The 21454-nt window shown below is 36.0% G+C and overlaps 1 protein-coding gene and 1 non-coding gene across 2 annotated transcripts in view; one reads left to right on the top strand and one right to left on the bottom strand.

The window, feature by feature from the left end:
• Positions 1–8778, top strand: part of Smp_005910 (putative protein tyrosine phosphatase prl) — a 14195-nt gene extending 5417 nt beyond the window's left edge. The window contains exons 4-7 of the mRNA XM_018794321.1: positions 298–390; positions 2362–2492; positions 3553–3627; positions 8403–8778. Of these exons, the coding sequence (XP_018648745.1) occupies positions 298–390; positions 2362–2492; positions 3553–3627; positions 8403–8514 (411 nt within the window). The 3' untranslated portion in view covers positions 8515–8778. The remainder of the gene's footprint in view (positions 1–297; positions 391–2361; positions 2493–3552; positions 3628–8402) is intronic.
• An 8840-nt stretch (positions 8779–17618) lies between these two features.
• Smp_tRNA_00473_Pseudo_TTG.1.1 lies at positions 17619–17690 on the bottom strand. The gene has a single exon. It is a non-coding gene (tRNA).
• Positions 17691–21454: the final 3764 nt, after the last annotated feature.

The following is a 21454-nucleotide window of genomic DNA, read 5'->3' as shown; positions in this document are numbered from 1 at the left end:
ATAAATAGAAAATACCATTTGTACAAGATTTGACCAAATGTGGCTGTGAATAGGGGGAACAGTGATTAATAGACTAAGGATAACTCAAGAATGGTAAATCGTATAGTAATAGTCTGTGGGTCAAAATGAAGCTTATAATAAGAGGGATATGAATATGAATAGTTTAGTTACTTAACAATTATACAACAGGAAATATACATATCATATTGGTCCAAAAAACTCCTTAAAGTTACCATTCATAATTCTCCACGGAATACAACAATTTGACGAACATATTTTTCTACAATTTTCATTTAGGTTTTTAAACTACACAATGTACGCAAATTGGTTCGAGTGTGTAAAGCTACCTATGATAAAGAACCACTTGAAGCTGTTGGAATTGAAGTTGTGGTAAATTTCATTGTTTATTATAGTTATTATGATACAATAAAAACATTCTAATAATACGTATAAATGACTATTGTTAGTTCATATTTTTCAAAGAAATTTACAAGAGTTATTTCTTTTGCATGCACTTAAAGATGATATTATAGTTTACACTAGTAGAGATCACATATCAGTTAGTCATGATCAATGGCCCCCAAATGACCTGGTACGGCCGAGAGTGGGGAGAGTCCGCTCTCCCTCTCGAAATGCTCCCACATGGCCACGAGTATATAGTCCCTGCTAGGGAAGTCCTACTCACTGACTTCTCGCATCACGAGTGTTGTTTACGAAATGGAAAGGACAAAAAGCGAATGTCCGGCGCCTTAACCGGGTTAGTGGACACAGAAAGTCCACCTAGGTGAGTTGGAAAACCCTGATTCCAAACCAATAGTGCACATGGGCTCCAGTATCCTGAGGGAACAAATGGTGTATGAACTGATTGTTGGTCATCGGCTACCATGGGACTGAATCTCCTCACGATGCTCCACTGCCTTGTGGCTTAGACCTTTAGGTCAAAGGCTCGAGGTGTGGCTCCCTAAGAAAACCACCTGCTTCGATTTGGGCACCTGGGCAGTATCACAGCCCTCACACAAATAAATGAAACGACGGATTATACTGACATGATCAACGTTAGAACCTGGTACGTATGTGAGCGTTGGCTCAAGTTGCTATAACTTATTGGCACTATGAGATGAATATTTGAAAAAAAAGATTCAAAATGGTGCAACAGTTGTGATAGTGAATATTGAAAAGTATGTGTAAGAAAGTGCTGGAACTGAAAATCTAGAAGAAGATACGGAATAAATAAATTTGAGCCATTGTAATTGATTCTAGATCATGTCACTCAATTTCTCCTAATCATTGGTCACGTTTATTACACAGACCTCAAGCAGTTAGTTTGAATCTACCAATTTAGCTCTGACCACATATGTCATTATATTTCAGAAATGTTTAGAGATCTCTTTGTCATTCTGTTTCTCATCTTCACTCATCTATTTATTGATGGATTAAGAGATTTAATGAATGATATTTGAAGGTCTAAGTCTTCAGTGGACTAAATTTAAACTGCTTATTGTATTGACATATTTTGTAAATCAATTAGACTAGATATAAATGATAGAGAATTAAGTCAGTTGAATTCGTCGGTCTTCTTACTTTATCTCATTGATATCACGAATCAATCTGAGTTAAACCACCATTAAAAACCTGTAAGCATCAGATAGCCGTTTCGTCCTATTGTGAGGCTCTTCGATGAAGGTGGGCATCCACGACTGCTCATGCGGGAATCGGACCTAGAATGATCGGCCTTGCGCGCGAAAGCTTGAAGTTCTAATTAATGACCCGGCACCCAATGTTGTAAAAGTCTAGAGTTTAAACGTTCGTACGCAAGACTTAAGGTCATAGGTTTCATTACCGCTTGCGCGCACTGTTGAGGAATCCCATGTTAGGACGAAACGGTTATCTAGTGCTTTTAGGTTTTGAATGGTTGTCTAAGTTTGATCGGTTCGAAATCTCGATAAGCTTATGATGACAGTATTGTTTAGTGTTTCTAACTGTGACTTCTACCTTGATATAATGGTCCGGTTTAATTATCATGACGATCCTATCGAATTATAATGAATTTTGTGCTCTGTAAGTCGGTTAATGAGACCAAACACAAACAGATTGTACGTTTGAATCCTAGGTCATATTGTCATAGTGGTATCCGATTTCCCACCAAGAAGTGACATTTATTCTAATACTGGATTTCCGCAAAAAAGTAGTAGGGAACTAATCTTTTAAATGTATTCACTGTGTATTGAAGTCTTAACAAAATTAATTTGTCTTAACTAAATAATAATTCGTAGATGATTTGGGCAATGTATTTATGTGTAGGGGAATCAAACATTGAATTATTCATAAATTGACTTACTTAATTTTTTCAACATTTTACAGGATCTTGAATACGATGATGGTGCACCGCCTCCAGATGTAGTAATTGAAAAATGGTTTCAACTGATTACAGACGTATGTCAACAAGGTCCTGGAAGTTGTATAGCTGTACACTGCAAAGCTGGACTTGGCAGGTTAGGGTTTTTTGTTTAGAGAGAGAAAATATTCTGTTATTGAAATTTTCATATCACAGTGATCATAATAAATGCCTGACTGTGTATAGTTAAGAAGACAATATGGACAACATGGGTTGTATCAACTTAATTTACACTAGTTTTACGTTTCAATCTTAATTATGATATGCCATGAAACTTAATACATAAAGAGTAAGAGACATCTGTTTTTGCTTGTTATGATTTTCGTTTTCACTTCATGGAAACGATTCTTGAATAAACAAATTTCACAACCGTTGAGGAAAGTTTTCTACTCATTTAAGCTTCGTATTTGTCTTCTCAAGCAAGCTAGCTTACTATTCATGGATATGTTAAGGATTAGTTTTTGCTTTGGGCAATATTGATGTGTATATGTAAGTTTGTTTGATCTTACAAGGCAGGTTATGTTGACCGCATATAACTAATATTTTCTAAACGCATTTCAGTATGTTACAAGTCATGACTTTTTAAGGGGGAATGCAAAGCAATCAATAGATCAATACAACAGCTCCTCATCATCTCTGGGCACGTTGATCCACCTTTTTCCAGTATGTTTTGGTTTTGGTTTTGCTTTTAAGTTCCACCTGGAGCCCCTCTAAGATTACTGCCTGTTCCAAGTCGATGTAAAGGAAGCTGGTTGAACTTGTAATTAGCAACCTCGTCTCGTAAAAAGGAACCTTGTTAAGAAGATGCTAAACTTGTAAACCTTACTTCGCTTTACTTACACCTTATTCGTCTCGTGAAGCATAGGCCGCTGACCTAACAATTTTGCGTGACTATTATTCAATTGTTATGACTCACACGTTTTTCACTTCCCCTTTATATCTATGAAATAAACAGTTACCTCCCACATTCCTAACCCATGAATTATTACCATTCCTCTCTAACCTCGCTATCACTACCCAAGCAACTGTAATAACAAATGTACTGCTTAAGTAAATCATTTCATTGATAACAAAAAAAATTCTTTATTAAATTCTCCTTACCTTTTTCTTTAAATTCTTCAAATCTCAATCTGTTCAACTTTATAATTTCCATTTAGAGCTCCTGCTCTTGTTGCAGCCGCTTTAATTGAACTTGGTTTACCGTACACTGAAGCTGTAGAAATGATTCGTGGGTAAGTAAATAATTTTAGGAATGAAGACTATAATTTATGGAAGAATTAATCAGATTTAAGATAGGGAGTTTTGAAGTTTTGTATGAAATTTGTTCACTTATATATGGCAAAAAGAAAACATTATTTTTTTTGGTTGTTGCCATTGTAACTGATGTCAGTTTGTGATGATAACAATTCAAACTTTTAACTCTAGATCGTGAATTTCGATTTCTCAGATTACTTGATAACCCTCTTTCAGTCAGCCTCTGCCAGGGAAGTCCTACTCACTGACTTCTCGCACAACGGGTGTTGTTTACGAAATGGAAAGGACGAAAAGCGGATGTCCGAAGCTTTAACCGGGTTAGTGGAAATGGAAAGTTCACCTAGGGGAGTTAGAAAACCCTGATTCCAAACCAATAGTGCACATGGGCTCCAGTATCCTGAGGGAACAAATAGCGTATGAAATCAATCGTTGGTCACCAGCTACCATGGGACTGAATCTCCTCACGATGCTTCACTGCCTTGTGGATCAGTTCTGTAGGTCAAAGGCTCGAGGTGTGGCCCCCTAAGAAAACCACCTGCTTCGATTTGGGTACCTGGGAAGTATCACAGATCTCACACAAATCTCATTTGATTTGTGTGACGCATATGTATCTGGTGCCCCCCCCTTTACACCAATATTTATGTGTTTAAGTAAATAAATAACAATCAGCTACAATGTAGGACCATGCAAATATATGCATCCGTCCAGGTTGACACACCTCATTAGCACAACAAGATGAACACCTAATTCCTAGAAGTAGTTAATTCATTGGTAGTATTATATAAAAGAAAGATTGTATATAAGGATATAATACAGGAAGAAAGAATTAGTTCTTAGAAAGAAAGGTATAAAGTAATTTTAATCTCACGATTTAAGGAAAGACAAATAGTGTATACACCTACGTCATTGTGATCGATTCTCAGTCATGTTAATCAGAGTTTCCGACCACTGGTTACGATAGTCGCGTGGACCCTAACCAAGTAGTCTGCATCTACCATCAACATGGCTCAGACCAAAATTTAATGACTTGAAGGACTGATGCCACGTTTTGGTTTGGCCGCCCCTAACTTTCTTCCAATCATCCCCAATACTAGTCAATATTGCGCGTTGTGATAAACGACCCTCTTTATACAATTAGATTAGTAAATTTTTTCAAGATCACTTGAATATCACTTAAAGATCGTCTATAATTTCTAATTTCATCAATCCATAAATCTAATATTGTTTTAATTTGTATGTAGAATAGATCTATAAATGAACTCATTTCTATTTTACCGTTTTTTGTTAACTACTTACAACCTTTAAACATAATAGTATTAATATTGAAAAGAAGGAATTCAGTTTGCATACTTTATGTATTATAAATATCGGAAAAGTTCTCATTAATGAAGGTTACTGCAAAGAGCCATAAATATAGAAGAAGAAAAAAAGGATGAGAGGTGTTCGTACGGTAATTAATGTGTATATTTATAGGTTGAATATATAAGAAGAATATTCCAGAATAAACAACTAAGAGCATAGAAACAAAGTTATTCAGAAATAATTTATTAATGTTATAGTTATATAACTCTTACTTACTTACTTACTTACTTACTTACTTACTTACTTACTTACTTACTTACTTACTTACTTACTTACTTACTTACTTACTTACTTACTTACTTACTTACTTACTTACTTACTTACTTACTTACTTACTTACTTACTTACTTACTTACTTACTTACTTACTTACTTACTTACTTACTTACTTACTTACTTACTTACTTACTTACTTACTTACTTACTTACTTACTTACTTACTTACTTACTTACTTACTTACTTACTTACTTACTTACTTACTTACTTACTTACTTACTTACTTACTTACTTACTTACTTACTTACTTACTTACTTACTTACTTACTTACTTACTTACTTACTTACTTACTTACTTACTTACTTACTTACTTACTTACTTACTTACTTACTTACTTACTTACTTACTTACTTACTTACTTACTTACTTACTTACTTACTTACTTACTTACTTACTTACGCCTGTTACCCCTCGTCGAGTTGATCAAATGTTTAAGAATTCATTACTAGATTGATTCCTACTCTTTTTTGATAGTCAGTTGTATCAATGCCTAAAAAAAGTGTTTGGAAAGAATACTCTTTATCCGATCGATATAATTTGTCCCATAAAAGGAAGTGTGAATCTATCTATAACGTATAAACGAAACATGTGCTAATTAACGAAAACAATTAGAATCTTGACCTAATAGGCTTTCCCAAATGATCTCGACAATTGAGTTTTTCCCAGGATCTTTATTCCAGGATTCCTTCAAAATCGGGGGACATTCACGAATGTAGTGTTATGCGGAATTGCAACTTTTCTTTCGGTTCATTATTTTTATCTCAAGTATCTCCCTTTGAACCTGGAAGGATAGCTATTTTTGATTCAGTTTTTGTTGGATTTTATTTCATTGATTATCGATTATCTCAATCTATATTCGTTTAACTGTTGAGGATGAAGAAGAAATCAGTGTTTTTTCTTTTTATCCTGTTCAATCACACACGACTGCAGAAGTTTGTATTACTGCAGCTTATTCCAAGTTGTTTTTCTCTATAGACTGAATTATTTAGAGATCTGTCCGGTGTTTATTTCTTTCTGTAAAACATTGGAAAAGCGAGATTTTAAGTTTGTTTCGAAATTATCACATGAATGTATTATGTTGGAGACATTTGCTGAAGTCCTGTAGGATTAAGTTTAGTCTGCTATTTTTTTTCATAACTGATCAGTGTCATTTACATATATGTCTCTGCAAAGTGATGGTTAAAGATTAACGACAGGATACTCTAACATCATCTAGGTTTCGTGCTAGTTGGCACTCGTCATCAACTTTCAGGAGACTGATGCTCCCTAGTGACTTCGACCTTGTGTCGCCTAGCATCACAGTCATAGACGTTACCACTAAGCTATTAGGGCTGCGTGACTGATCTCCTATAGGACTGAGATGTATTTATAGTCATTGATTACGGAACAGTGACTAATTCCATATTTGTCAATCCCTTCTTAATATTAATCCAATTTTATGGGTCAAGTTGCAGTATAGCTACTCAGATTAGTGGCTTCCTCTAACTACCACCTTACATCTCAGCATATTGCATGCAATATCCAGTCACTTAGACTGGTGGCTACATTACAACTTGATTGATAGAATTCGATCAGCACTAAAAAAAGGACTTCACAAACAACATTGGCTACTACTCGATGATTAGTTAATTGTAAATATATATAGTTCTCTCATATAAATGACGTCAGAATACATACTATTCTCTTTAAATTAACCAAGAAACAATCTAGTTATCTTCATTTATTCACAGATTTCGGCTCTATTCATTACACCGTCTGTCGAACTGAGTCTTGTAAGTAGGTGTTGACCACTGGGTCTGGGTGTTTATTGTAACCAATGCTTGGAGACTTTGTGAGATAAAGCTTAAAAACGTTCACAATGGTGCGGATATATTCACTATTTATCTTCGCTTAAATTCTTAGTTTCTAAATTATTATTATTGTTCAAACACATAAACATTGGTACAATAAGGCACCATATGCATATGCGCCACACAAATCATTCAATATGTGTGAGGGATGGAATACTTCCCGGGCTCCAAAACCGAAGCAACTGGTTTTCTTAAGGAGCCACTTCCCGAGCCTTTGACCTAGAGGTCTAAACCACAAGGCAGTGGAGTAACGTAAGATGATGCAGTGCAATGGTAGTTGTTAAACAACAATAGGTTCATATTTCATTTATTCCCTCAAGATTCTGGGACCCATATGTATCATTGGTTTGGAATCATAGTTTTCTGACTCCCCTAGGTGGATCCTCCATATGCACCAACCGGGTTAAAGCGCCAAACATTCGCTTTTCGTCTTCTCGATTTCGTAAACAACACCCCCGTTGAGAGAAAGCAGTGAGCAGGACTCCCTTGACAGTGAATGTATACTCGTAACCATGTGAAAGCGTTTGGAGAAGGAGAGCTGACTTTCCCCCGATCCCCGGCCATACCAGGGCATTTGAGGGCAGTTTCTAAATCACCTTATCAATGTTCGTTTATTCCGCTAATGCATATTTTCTTCTCATGTCGTATCCTCGATATCTAATCTTTTGTATTTCCACTAATACTTTTACTGCCTCTACTACTTTTGATACTACCTTAACCATCCCATCTCGCTGTGCTAATTGTGTATAATAACTTAAACCAATACACATTTATGCCGGGTCCTATGTTACGTATATTCACCAGCAGACAATATCAGTTAAAATATACCAAGTGGACTGAGCCATGTTGGTAGGTGTAGACTACCTGGTTGGGATCCACGAGATGATAGCAGCCGATGGTTAGAGACCTTGAATGACATGGCTCAAAATCGTTTGCATCCGCTCTTTGTGTTCTCCCAAAATCTAATCTTTTGAATTCTTTATGTCTCTATCTTTTTTCTTTCTCCAAATTTATTTCACTGAATTATACTCGTTGAATAACATTCTCAAACCCTAATCTTTTGGATTACCGCTTATACTCTTACTACTTCTACCACCATGGGATTCGAATCGACAACTGCATCTGTGTGCTAATGTGGTATGGCAACTCGAACTGATGTACATATGTACGAAGTTCTACGTTGTAACTGACTGACTGACTGACTAAACTTAGATTGACGTTTCCATTTATTTTACACATTTTTTTTCTTTCTTTCTATTTTTAGACAAAGAAATGGTGCTTTAAATGCTCGTCAAGTTCAATATTTAAAAAATTTCCATCCAAAGAAACGTCTTCGTCATATCAAATCACAATCGGAACGATGTCAATTATTATAAAATATAAAAAAAATGTCATTGATAGATAACAGATATTGAATCTATTATTATTATTATTACTTATTATCATTGTACAAGTATTCTCCCGATGTTGACATTACTTCATCTCCTTTTGGCATATTTCTTACATTTGAATGTATACTGTAAACTGTATCACTTCATCTCCTTGTCTCTTTTGTTTGTCATTTATCTTCTTTATGTACACTTCATATTATTTCAAAATGAATAAAAGAAAAAAGAAAAGAATAAAGACAATTATCAACGAAGAGAATTTTTCTTCTTTTTGATAATTACATTGATTTAAGGTGTACAATCATATTTATTTTCTAAGAAAACAGTAGTAGTAGTAGTAGTGTGGTGTACGACTTTTCCGACCTTAACAGTGTGATAATCAATGACGTTCGATCAGTATGAGTAATCTAGCGTCCTTATTGGTCCTTTATTCGCTTAGCCCTTCCACTTGAGTCCAGAACACCAATGACAGCTTCTGTTATGCGAATCGTTTATTTCAAGCATACTTCGTTTATATACCAGACAGACAGACCACATCACACCATAAAATAGAAAATAATATTTGTACAAGATCAAGCTAAATGTGGCTTTGAACGTGGGAGATAGTAATCAATAAACTGAGTATAATGTTCGGAGGTGGGCTTTAAAAGAATTCGCTTTATGTGGTCATGGTCACCTGCTCCACTTAGTCATATAAATCGATATATGCACATTGATTTGGCTCAGAGTGTAGGCTTTGCCTTTACACAACTAGCTATGCACCAAAGGCCCAATAGAGACAATGTTCAGACGAATGGAATACTTTTCTTAAAGCTTGCAAAAGTCTGCTTATCAGAATTTTTAACTCGGCAAAATGAATAATAAATGAGTAGAGACAACGGAATTGTCGGTTTTAGTATGAAGGACTAAATAGAACAGGGAATTTCAAGATTTGTACTTAAAATTGGATAGTACGATAATACACTAGATAATTAGACCACCGGGTTGAACCACATGATACAAAGTACCAACTAATGGTTGAGAACCAGATTATGAGACTGCAATCTACTTGAACCTGCGCTATTGCGACCGATTTTAAACCCATGTCCCATAAAACCAACCGTTGATTATATGCATATGTACTAACCTCTTCATTTTGTAAGGATCTACAGCCTTGTTAAACTACGTCATGTTTGAGTCGTACTAAGATTCTAACCACAGTATTCGTCACTCGGTTGTTTCAACATGCGCGGGTGGTGTTTCGAAAAGGCGTATAATCAGATAATAGTTAGTTGGAGACTTCTAGTTCGAAAGACCAAGTTTTAGATCATTCATCAACCAATAGCATTAAGGTCTATAAGTCAGTTACGTTTTACTGTCCCCCATTTTACCTCCATGACGTAGTATTGGAACCTCAAGAAATATAATTTCCCTAGACTTCCGAAGTTTTATTCGACCAAATTCTCATTTCTCAGCATTTGTGATTGATAACCGCCGTCATATTATGAAAGGTGATATTCTTTTCGATCACTACTAAATTCGTAGGAATGAGCTGCCTTCTCTATATTGCTCTCATTCGTTTCTGATTTTGAATACATCAAATTAGAAGTATTTGAGTATTTGCAGTTGTTTCGTCTTTGCAAACATGTAATTGGTTGTTAATTTGTGATAAGTCAACCATCCTCCTACTGCTGACTTATTACTTGAATACTATTTGTCATCGCTTAACGATGGTGTTTTCTATTGAACTGGGAATTGGTTTAAGACACGCCCTTGCTTATGAGGGAATAGGGTTCGTCCACTTGTTTTCCCACATCATTATTTGGGAGCGATTCTCTGGGAGCCCGGTTGACCTCTCGACTATTCATCTGTTTTTTCATTTCAGCGTAAGATACACCAGTTGTACCGCTAACTGAAATAATTATTTCTAAGTATGATCTAATAACCCAGCGGTAGCTAATACCTGGATGAAGTGATCAGGTTTGCAAATTGTAACAATCCAATTGAACTATATTAGCTCGAACGACAGTTCCTTTAAGCTATTTGAATATGCGTATAGGTGTCAAACATTTCGAAAAAGTTGGAGCAGTGATCCAGTTCACGTACCTCAGTAAGTCTCATAATCTTCAGATGACCAGGAAGTAACAACCATCTTTACATCTCTAAAAACACTCGAAAGTATGTTGTTCACAAACAAATTCCTTCTTCATTTCCTGGTATATGTATCCTTACTATCAACCCCTCTTCTGTGGCTTTTTCTTTATCCTCACTATCCAGGTTGGAGCTTTCAATGTTCAAACCGTATGTCAAATGGAGCAACAAGTTTCATTAGCTAGGACTCTAGGATCTCGTTCTGGATTCCACTCCTAGCCAATATCCATCTTCGCTTATAAAGCTTTATTACTTAAGTAATTTACTCTAAACGCATTTGATCACAATTTCCGGATTTTCTACAAGCACCTAACATTAAATAAGGTATCTAAATAAAGAAGAAAAACCATTCACTTCATGAAACTAAGATCCCTTTATCATATTTCACTGTTCAAGTAATGTGTTATTTATATTCATAATAAGTCTTCTGACTGGACGCTAGATTCAGTTTCCTAAGCTCTCTAATAACCCCCAGGCTAGATCTACACAGCATCTTGAACACGATAGAAAAGACACGAAATATGGAAGAAATGCTTTACTACAAAGGTTCGTTTATGCACAGAAAATCTAAGGTATTTATAGTATATTAAATGGCCTTGGGTCTCCGGAAATTTCTGGAACGCTACTAAACATAGTAGAAGTAGAAGTAATCATTCAATCAGAAATGCATCATGTGACCCTCCACTTTCTAGATATTTTTGGTCAAACTTAATGCTATGAACAGGAAATTGAAGTGTATTCATATAATGTAGGAAGAAAAAAAACCAATATAATGAAATTCACTTCACCCCATTGCACAAGCAAGTGGCTATCAGGACTCAGTAGCTAAGTGGATAACGCGATGGCGTTTGAAGTGAAAGGTACTGGGTTCGACTAAAACTCAAATATTCTCCTAGTCATCATTTTATTTTTATAACTTATTATATTGGTAACCTGTTTGAATATCTGGGTTACTTATTCCTCCCTACAATCTCGATATTTCGTTAAGTTATCTGTTTTCTTCTGTGAATCGTACAATCTTTTAAGATGCGTTTATGAAAAGTGTACAACCTTCCGTCATACAAGTTACAAAAAAATACAATCAAAGATATCGTGGAGGATAGCAGGTTTATTTATTTATTTAAACACATAAATATTGGTATAAGGGAGCACCAGATAAATATGCGCCACACAAATCTTATTTGATTTGTGTGAGGGCTGTGATACTGCCCAGGTTCCCAGACCGATAGAGGCTATATATGCGTGGCCATATGAGAATATTTCAAGAGGGAGAGCGGACTCTCAGCCGTATCAGGGCATTTGGGGGTACGTAATATACATCGAAAGGATGTACATTATTCGGATATCAATTCCTGAACTCCTAGCTTCTAACTGACGATCATTCATTATTTTCACTTTTGAAATCATGAGTCAATTGAAGCTAGACCACCATCGAAAACCTGTAAGCACTGGACGGCTGTTTCGTCCTATTATGAGATATGATATCTCTACAACAGACTTGGTAGAACTCCACTGGTCATTGCTCCCCACTAGAACTCAAGGAAATATCTCTTGAAATCAGTCACCAGTGAGCATATGATTATAGATAAGAAAGGGGTTTTTCTAGAGAATTTAATATTTTCATAGTTGAAATCATTATTTGTTGTTAGTATCAACCCACAAAAAAGTAAGAATTATATTTATTCAATATTCAATATATTTCATGGAAACAATTTCAGCCTACAATACAGTTAACTTATTATCTAATAACAAAAGATATAATGAACTAATCAATAAAACATTCATTTCCATGTTATCTTAGAAACTACAAAAGAATAGACATAGTTACATCTGTTGATTCCTTTAATTCATTTATTGATTTCTCTTGGTAACAATATAATAATAGATGAGTATTGTTACGGTTTTACATGTATGTGTTTGTGTATATATGTATATATGTATGTATGTATGTATGTATGCATGTTAAATAAGAACTTGGCTACTGAAATGATAAATGAAAACTAGAAAAAGAGAGAGAGAGAGAGGGAGGGAGGGAGAGAGTGAGCGAGGGAGACTAGATCATATGATCATAGTTACATTCCTAACGATATAAGTTAAAAATAAACTTTTTTCTTTGAAAAAAAACAACATTAAATTTCGTTTACATTCATTCTGGTATCTCTATAATCATCAGATAAAATTTCGATTGGAAAAAAAGATAATAATTAAATTGGAATCATATGAACTTATATCATTTATAGAGTAAGAGGGATGTCTGTACAGTAAACTAAAGATGTTGAGGAGTTCTACAATAGGACGAAACGGCCGTCCAATCCTTTCAGGTTTATCATGGTAGTCTAGCTTCAATTGACTTATGATTTCAGCTATATATAAAGATATATATGTTGTACATACTTTCACAGTTGATTAACTCTATCTCTAGTTGCTCCTGAAATATAATCTTAACTGTTTTATCATAAAGTTTAACTTTAAGAGGTTTTCTTATTGTAGCTTATTAACGTCCATTAAGATGCAAACAAATACGTACTTAAACTAGAGCATGGTCCGAGTCTAAACATGTAATCCAGAATGAGTGAGTCTTCAATAGAGCCCCTCAAACGATGGCTAATAGCAATGTGACCTCCTTTAGTCTATCGATGAGTAGATTGTGGCAGTCACTAAGTCAAACGATGTTTTTTATTATGTTAAAATTTGGCATTTGCTAGAAATACACTAGGATCTGGGTATAGTTGCAACAGACGGTCTTTATTATTTGTTCGCTGAGCCACGAAACCCAAGGGCTTTTAAAGTTGGTTTAGTTTACCTACTTGAGTATTAAAATCACTCGCGAGTAGTACTACACTAGAAGGTCTGGCTTTTTAAAGGAAGATGGTTAGCTTCCGATAAAATTCATCTCTAATTTCATCTGAGCTGCAATCACCGGGAGCGTAGGTTCGAATAATTAGCATTGTTAGAGTTTGATAACAAAGATATATGAGAAGGGTTAGTCGTGGTGATGAAAGGGATTTGGTTATCAAAAAGATGATCTCAGGTGCTGATAGAGGTATGAGGGTGTGTGTTACTTCCCGTCTGATCACACCGTGAAGAGATATTTCTTCTTGATGAACCTGAAAATGAAGCTGAATTAGTGGTGATCTTAGAGACCTGTCAGCGTGACTACTGGGTCTGACGGACAACTTCTTGAGGCCGGTTGTGCACGGCTTTTGTATGGGAAGTCTTTGATGTGTGGCTCCACTTTTCAAAAGGCTTTACCGACGGGTAAAGGAAATCCGTAAGATAAAACGAGGTGTGAAAGTTTTAGAGTCAACCTTTTCTAACCACTTCCGTTCTGAGAAAGAAGCTTTACTTCAGATGCTAGTTATCCTAAGAAACACATTACTGTAGTCACATCCCTCTAAAGTATAAAGTAAGACGTTGCCTTCGGGTTTTAAGTTACTGCTTTTAGACTTTCCGTTCGCTAACTGATCTGCATGGCATAGTAGGACCTGAAGGGACATGTGTTCCAGCTAATACAGATCGATTGAGTCATCACGACAGGCAAACCCGACTGCCACGTCAAGGTAACAGTTGCGGTTGGAGCTAGAGCAGCATGGAAACTCAAGTCTATGTACATATAGGTTACGAAATACGTTGACGAAGATTAACATACCGCAGATTGGATTTTTGCACTGAAACCAGTTTACATTATTCCTTTACTCAACTAATTCGTATATGGAAATGCTTAAAGGTTCAGGTGAGTAGAAGTTTGAAATCCAATACAGAATTTTACAGGAATACTTTCTGATGTGAACAGCGAAACAAGAAGCCTTAACAAACTACGGAAGCTATTTTTGGGGACGTTATTTTATTTAATTCAAAGCTCATAGAACTGTAACATTTAATTTTGTCCTTAGTCCTGTTAGGTCGGCTTACAATAAACTCTATCAGAGCCTCCAGAGAGGCTCATAAAGAGCCCAACCAATCAGCGATTGGTTAGAAGCTATGCTACTAAATAATGAGGTCCTGATTGGCTGTTAAACATACTGCTACTATGGAATCTCAAGGTCTTTTAATTACTATAAAACCCCTGTTTTTTCTGTACATAATGAACCTTGTAGTAAAGTGCTTCTCTGATACTCGTGTCTTCTCTCTGGTCTTTCAAGTCGCTGAGTAGTTCTAGCCTGGGGTTATCCGAATAGCTAGGATCCGAATAAAGCGTTCAACCTACGAGATATAACAGTCCATTCTACAGATCATAAGCTTTCGTTTGATGTACGATTCACTGCCATAGCCTTTTCTGTTCCGAAGCTATTGTAATTCCGACGTGACCTTTTGTACTCTATTTCCTACTCTAATCCCCCACTTTTGGACATAATTGTATTTTCCTAATTGATTGTACGTTGTGGTCGGGTTATTCATCTATCTTTTTACACTAATCTGAATTCAGGTACCAGATCGGATTTTGGAATAAAGCGAGTAGTGTTCCAGTTGTTTTCTCTTTCGCGCGTGCTTGTCTGCCAATCAGGGACAGAATAGTTTTCGTCTCTCTACCCCCACTCACGCATACTAGCCTCAAGGTTAAGCCATTCAGCCTATCGCGTCAAGCTTTTAATCTACATTAGACAAGTTATCCTCGGCACGAAAGTGGGTAAACAGATTAAGGATGTAACACTTTCGAAGTTTTATTTATTCATCTTTAATTTTAACTAACAGGTGTCGATTTATAAATGTTGATTACATTGATCTCGAAAGGACGTTGCCGAAGCTTTGGTATGGTGTTGTCTGTTCTTGGCTTTGATTACCTCTGCCTAGTTGTTTTCCACTTGGTAACAATAACCAATGGTTAGAGATTTTGAATGACATCGCTTAGAACTGTTTAGAATGGAGCAGGTGAATTCATTCTTTGTTTCATGTTTTCAGACAGATCCTAAGTTTCTAAACTTTTTATAAATTTTTGTTGCTTTTATTTCATTAATCTATACTTTGTTCTGAAGTCCAATCTTCAATGCCAATTTTTCTCTATTACCAATAATACTGTTATTTTCCCCTGCAACTCTGGGATCTTATCAACAACAAATAACACATTGAAGATCGAGTACTTAAAGTAAACTTTGTTTAGAAAATAAACTGGTGTCTATTAATCCAGTTTACAGACTTACTTACATACTTACGCTCGTTACTCCCAATGGAGCATAGGCCGCCGAACAGCATTCTCCAACCCACTCTGTCCTGGGCCTTTCTTTCTAGTTCTATCCAGTTTTTGTTCATTTTTCTCATGTCCGTCTCTATTTCTCGGCGTAACGCGTTCTTCGGTCTTCCTCTTCTCCTTTGGCCTTCAGGATTCCATGTGAGGGCTTGTAGCCCCCCCCCCGAGGCTACTGCCGGTTCCAAGCCCGGGTAAAGGAGGAGGGTTGGGCATGAGGTTAACGACCCCATTCTGTAGAAAACCAACTCGCTAAAAAAACGCTAATCCAAACTGATTAAACTCGGTCTCGTCCTATTTGGCACTTATCAGTAATGGCGTACCTGGAATCTTGAAGGGATTTTGTTATATCCGAGTGAAGATTAAATTATGGGTAACTTCTGAGAACTTATAATGGATTAAAATTATATACATAGTATAACTATTCAGTAACTGGATTGTGTATATCTATATTCCTCTTATTATAAGCCTTATTTTGACCTATAGACTATCATGATACGATTTATTATTCTTAAGTTATACCCAGTTTATTAACTATAGTCTCCCACATTCACAGCCAATTTTTGGCTTGATCCTGTATAATTGTTATTTTCTATTTTATGGTATGATGTGGTCTGGTTTGCTTGTATATAAACCAGGTATGTTTGAAATAAATTATTCGTACAGTGGAAGTTGTTATTTGCGTTATGGAATCAACGGGCAGGGCTAGGAGGAAAAAGGACGTTAGGCTGCTCATGCTGGTCAATACGTCATTGGTTTGGTACAGTGCTGAAATTGCAGAAGTCGTATTCCAATTGGCGATTAAATCACGTGATAATTAGCCGGGAAAAAGTCAAGACAGATTACTGCTTCTTGCTGGTGGATTCAAACTCTCTTCATCATGTCGTAAAGTCTGAGTATGTTGCCCAAGCCATGCAATGTGCGATTAATCAGTTCGTAGTCAATGTCCGTAGACATGAAATATGCTTTGTAAAGTACTTTTACAAAACTGGCAGGACTTTGAACTTACATTCACTGTGTGTAGTGAGCAGTTAGTTGAAAAGTTTGTGTGTATCTGTGTATATGCTGGTGGTGGCGTGAGTGATGACATCAATTCGCACATAGTGAAATCTAGACCGAATTATACCAATCTGAGCCAACCTTGGCACCTTCGTGATGTTAGTCTGGCTGTAAAAGGTCGGATCTAAAACGCGTCGGTGAGAGCGGTTTTGCTATATGCTTGTGAAACCTGGCCTCTTCCAGTTGAGGATGTTAGACGACTCACTGTGTTTGAACATCGTTGTCTCCGAAGGACTGCTACACCAATATTAATGATGCAGAGGTCCGCTATTGTGTGTTCGAACACAGGTGTAAAAATTCAATTGGTGTCATTATCTTAAAACATCGACTCTGGTGGCTTGGACATATTTTACGAATCTCATCTCAGAGAATTCCAAGAGACCGAAGGTTCTAGGTTCGAGTTCCACATGCTGGAACATGGATGTGCACTGGTGAGGCGTCCCATACTGGGACGAAACGGAAATCCAGTGCTTTAAATTTTTCAATGATGGTCTAGCTTAGAGCGACTTACGAACTCAACCATAAAAGTTGTCTAGTTTTTTTACTTATCAACTAGACGTATTTTACAATTACTACCAGTAATTTGTTTCTAAGAAGACAAATAAAAATAGAAAAGAACACCGTAAGCAAAGATGGATAGTGGCTAGCAGTGGAATTCAGGACATGAGTTTCATCCTATTTGGGACTCGTCGGTTGGATGTACCTGCATCACAGAGTTGATGTTCACTCTGGGACTCGAACCCAGTACCTTTCGCTTCAAACGCCATCGTGTTATCCACTCAGCTACTGAATCCTGATAGCCACTTGCTTGTGCAAGTTGCAGTTCTAAACATCAATAGGAAGATTCAAACAAGTACAAGAACACTGTTTTGCATCTCTTGATGTTGTAATAAACATACTGACATCTATACAAATAATGATCATATTTTGAAAGACTATATATATGGTGAAAAAGAAAATCATCAAATTATTTTTCAATAATCTTAAATGAGTATAAATCTAGTGAGAGAAAAAAAGATACAGTAGTTCAGTTTGGGCACCCGGGGAGTATCATAGTACACACACACACACATCAAGTGACTTGTGTAGCGTATATGTATCCGGTGCCCCCCCCCTTGTAACAATATATACACATTAGATCAAGTTGTCAGATTACATCAGCATAATTACATAAGAGATTGAAAATAATAAATACAAACATTAGGAATAAGATATGAAAACATGAAGTAGGAAATGTATACACCATTAAATGCTGGAATTCAAGGTCATAAACAAAATTAAACATGATAAACATTTATCTACGTTATCATAACGGATTCTTAATCTTTTCAACTTAATATCTACAACTGTTGATAATAATGTTACCATAAGAATAGTAGTAGTGTAGTGTGGTCTACTTATATCCATATAAGTAGTATATGGTGATGGTTAGATATAGAATGTATTTTGGCAGAAGATTGATAAGGAAAAAACTGAAATGAAGAGAAATTGGTAAGAAAATGCATAAACAATGAAATTAGAGAAGATGGATTGATATTTACAGAAGAAACAGTGAAGATGGAGACAATTGATTGATAGTTTGTAAATTAACTGTTTGCTGTATGGTTGTCAATTTGCAGTGAGATAGTCTGTAATTTGTGCTTAAATACATTCAATTGTCCCTAACCCGTGTTTTGTTTACTACAGTAGTAGTAGTGTTAGTAGTTTATACTGTATAAATATTTATAGAAAACAAACGATAATTGATTTTCTTATGGTCCCAATAGGTGACTCGATTTGCCAATGACATGAATAAAGATAGTATCTTATGAAATAGAAAAGAAGAGAAAAGAGATGAAGAATAAAACGATATATTTATATACAAATGATATGGTGAACAAATAGTGGTGAGATTATAATTTGTGGACGACCTTTGAGCGACCACAGATACCTTAGAAATATTGCTCACATCTGCTGGGATAATCGGGTAAGTAATAGTGAGGGTAGACACAGGGTGTTAGGGAATGATGATGGTAAATCAGTTGATGAGGTCATGAATCTTCATCGACTGAGATGGTTAGGCCACGTGTTATGTATGCCTGAACACTGGTTACCACAACGCGCTGTGCTGACTAGTATTGAGGATGGTTGGAAGAAAGTTAGTGGCGGCCAAACCAAAACATGGCATCAGTACTTGAAGTCACTAACTTGTAGTCTAAGTCATGTTGGTAGATGCAGACTACTTGGTTGGGGTCCGTATGACTATCGTAACCAATGGTTGGAGACTCTAGGTGACGTGGCTCAGAATCGATCACAATGGCGTAGGTGTATACACTCATCAACTTCCCTTAAACCTTGAGATTAAAATTGCTTCATATCTGTCTTTCTTCCTGTGCTATATTCTTATATACAACCTTTCTTTTATATATTACCACCGATAAATTAACTACTTCTATGAATTTAGTGTTCATCTTGTTGTGCTAATGAGGTATGGTAACTTGGACCGATGCATATGTGTGCCTAGTCCTACGTTGTAGCTGACTGACTGACTGAACATCAGTTGTAATGCCGAAATGGTATTTAACCAAATGAGTGGATGAATCTTACACCAAAATCTTTAAATCTGTTATCTTAAATCTGAATTAGATCGTTCAAACAGTTAATTAATTAGAAATATGAAAGAACCTAAGATAGTAACCATTCTTTTTTTCTTCTTTCTCAATCATCTATAACATTTAATCATAGTTTAAGAAAAACATCGTTGGATGCCGGATCAGCGGTCTAGTGGTTAAACGCTCGCGCGCGAGACTGATAGTTCCTGGGTTCGAATCTCGCGAGGCAAGATCGCCGGTGCTCACTGCTGAGGAGTCTCGCAATGGGACGAAACGGCCGTTCAGTGCTTCCAGGTTTTTCATGGAGGTCTAGCTACAATTGAATCATGATCTCAACTATATAAAACAACATAGATTTATTCATGTTCTTTTTCAAGTTAATTCAATACAGAAATTAATCATCTTTCTGTTTTTGTTTGTCAACTTATCAGGTTATAGGTTGTTCAATTAAAATAGAATTCATGCATTTGCTAACTCAAAGTTGAACTGAGTAATCTATCGCACTAAGGTCTTAACCTAGATAGAGACAATATTCTCATATACATATATTAGTGGGTAGACGGATCATAGATGTAATAGAGTCCTTATCATTTACCTTTATGTTCTTCCTTGTGTCGACCTATTCACGGGATCCTAGTACTAAGTCAGTTAAGCATTGTGAGGGAAAATAATGATAAACTAAATGATAAATAGAAAATAATACATTTGTAATATTGCAGTGAGTAGAAAAATTAGGTTTTTAAATTTTCTGACGTTTCGTAACTTAATGTAAGTTACTTCTTCAGAGAATAAATTAGGTTATAGTTGATCTGAACAAAAAATTTCTTGACTATTTCGATAAACATTATGGCAAAACAAAAAACAAATTCGCATGTTGGGGAGATCCAGAAATGTCCTCGAAAGAAGCCAACAAGGGACTTGAAAATTATGAGATACATCTTATCCTATAAGCATTCAGTACAAGCTTTACCAGAAACATCTAGAAAGTGGAAAGTCACATATCCAGTTTCTGATTGGATGATTACTTGTACTTAGACTATGTTTAGTAGCGTTCCAGAAATTTCCGGAGACCCGAAGCCGTCCAAAATACTATAAATACCCTTGACTTCGTGTACATAAACGAACCTTCGGAGTGAAGCATTTCTTCCATATTTCGCATTTTTTCGTGTTCAAGGTGCTGTGTAGACCTAACCTGGGGGTTACTAGAAGAGCTTAGTAACCGAATCTAGCGTTCAACTATAAGACTTATCAGAAGGATAAACAGAAAAATAGAAAATGTTCCTTATATCAAAACTATAAAGCCAAAAATAGAAAATATGCTTTGGATATTTGATCAAATAGTGTGTATTATTATGTATTTTGAGTTCGATAATGACTAACAATGGCATTTAAGACATTCGTTTTAGTCTAATTGAGATTCATAGATTAGATGTATCTGCTACCGTCCAGTGATGATGTTTACTTTGGGACTTGAAACCAATGACTTCCATTTAACTACTGAATCCAGGTAATCACTGAATTGTGCAATGAAAATGAATTGTAATGATTATTTCATTATGATTTCATATTTAATAACAATTACCCAGTCAATAATACTCTGTAATTTCTTAATCAATTGAGTAAACTTGGATGCCAATTCAATCTTCTTCTTATTTTTTATCCAAATAAACCACTTTAACACTTAGTATTGTTTGTTTGGATCTTCTCATTGATGTTTTTAGGACTGCAACTGGTCAGTCTCTAATTGGCATATGTGCATACTGTGCGTATTGCCTCGATATAGCCTAAATTCACAAGCATTGTAAGCAAAGATGGATAGTGGCTAGCAGTGGAATCGAGGACGCGCGTTTCGTCCTATTTGGGACTCGTCAGCTGGATGTACCTGCATCTCAGAGTTGATGTTCACTCTGGGACAAGAACCCAATACCTTTCGCTTCAAACGCCATCACACATATGCCAATTAGAG

This window comes from Schistosoma mansoni, chromosome 1, assembly GCF_000237925.1.
Source record: "Schistosoma mansoni strain Puerto Rico chromosome 1, complete genome".
Taxonomy (NCBI): Eukaryota; Metazoa; Platyhelminthes; class Trematoda; order Strigeidida; family Schistosomatidae; genus Schistosoma; species Schistosoma mansoni.
Note: the sequence above shows the minus strand (reverse complement) of the source record. Positions and strands in the feature narration are given on the sequence as shown.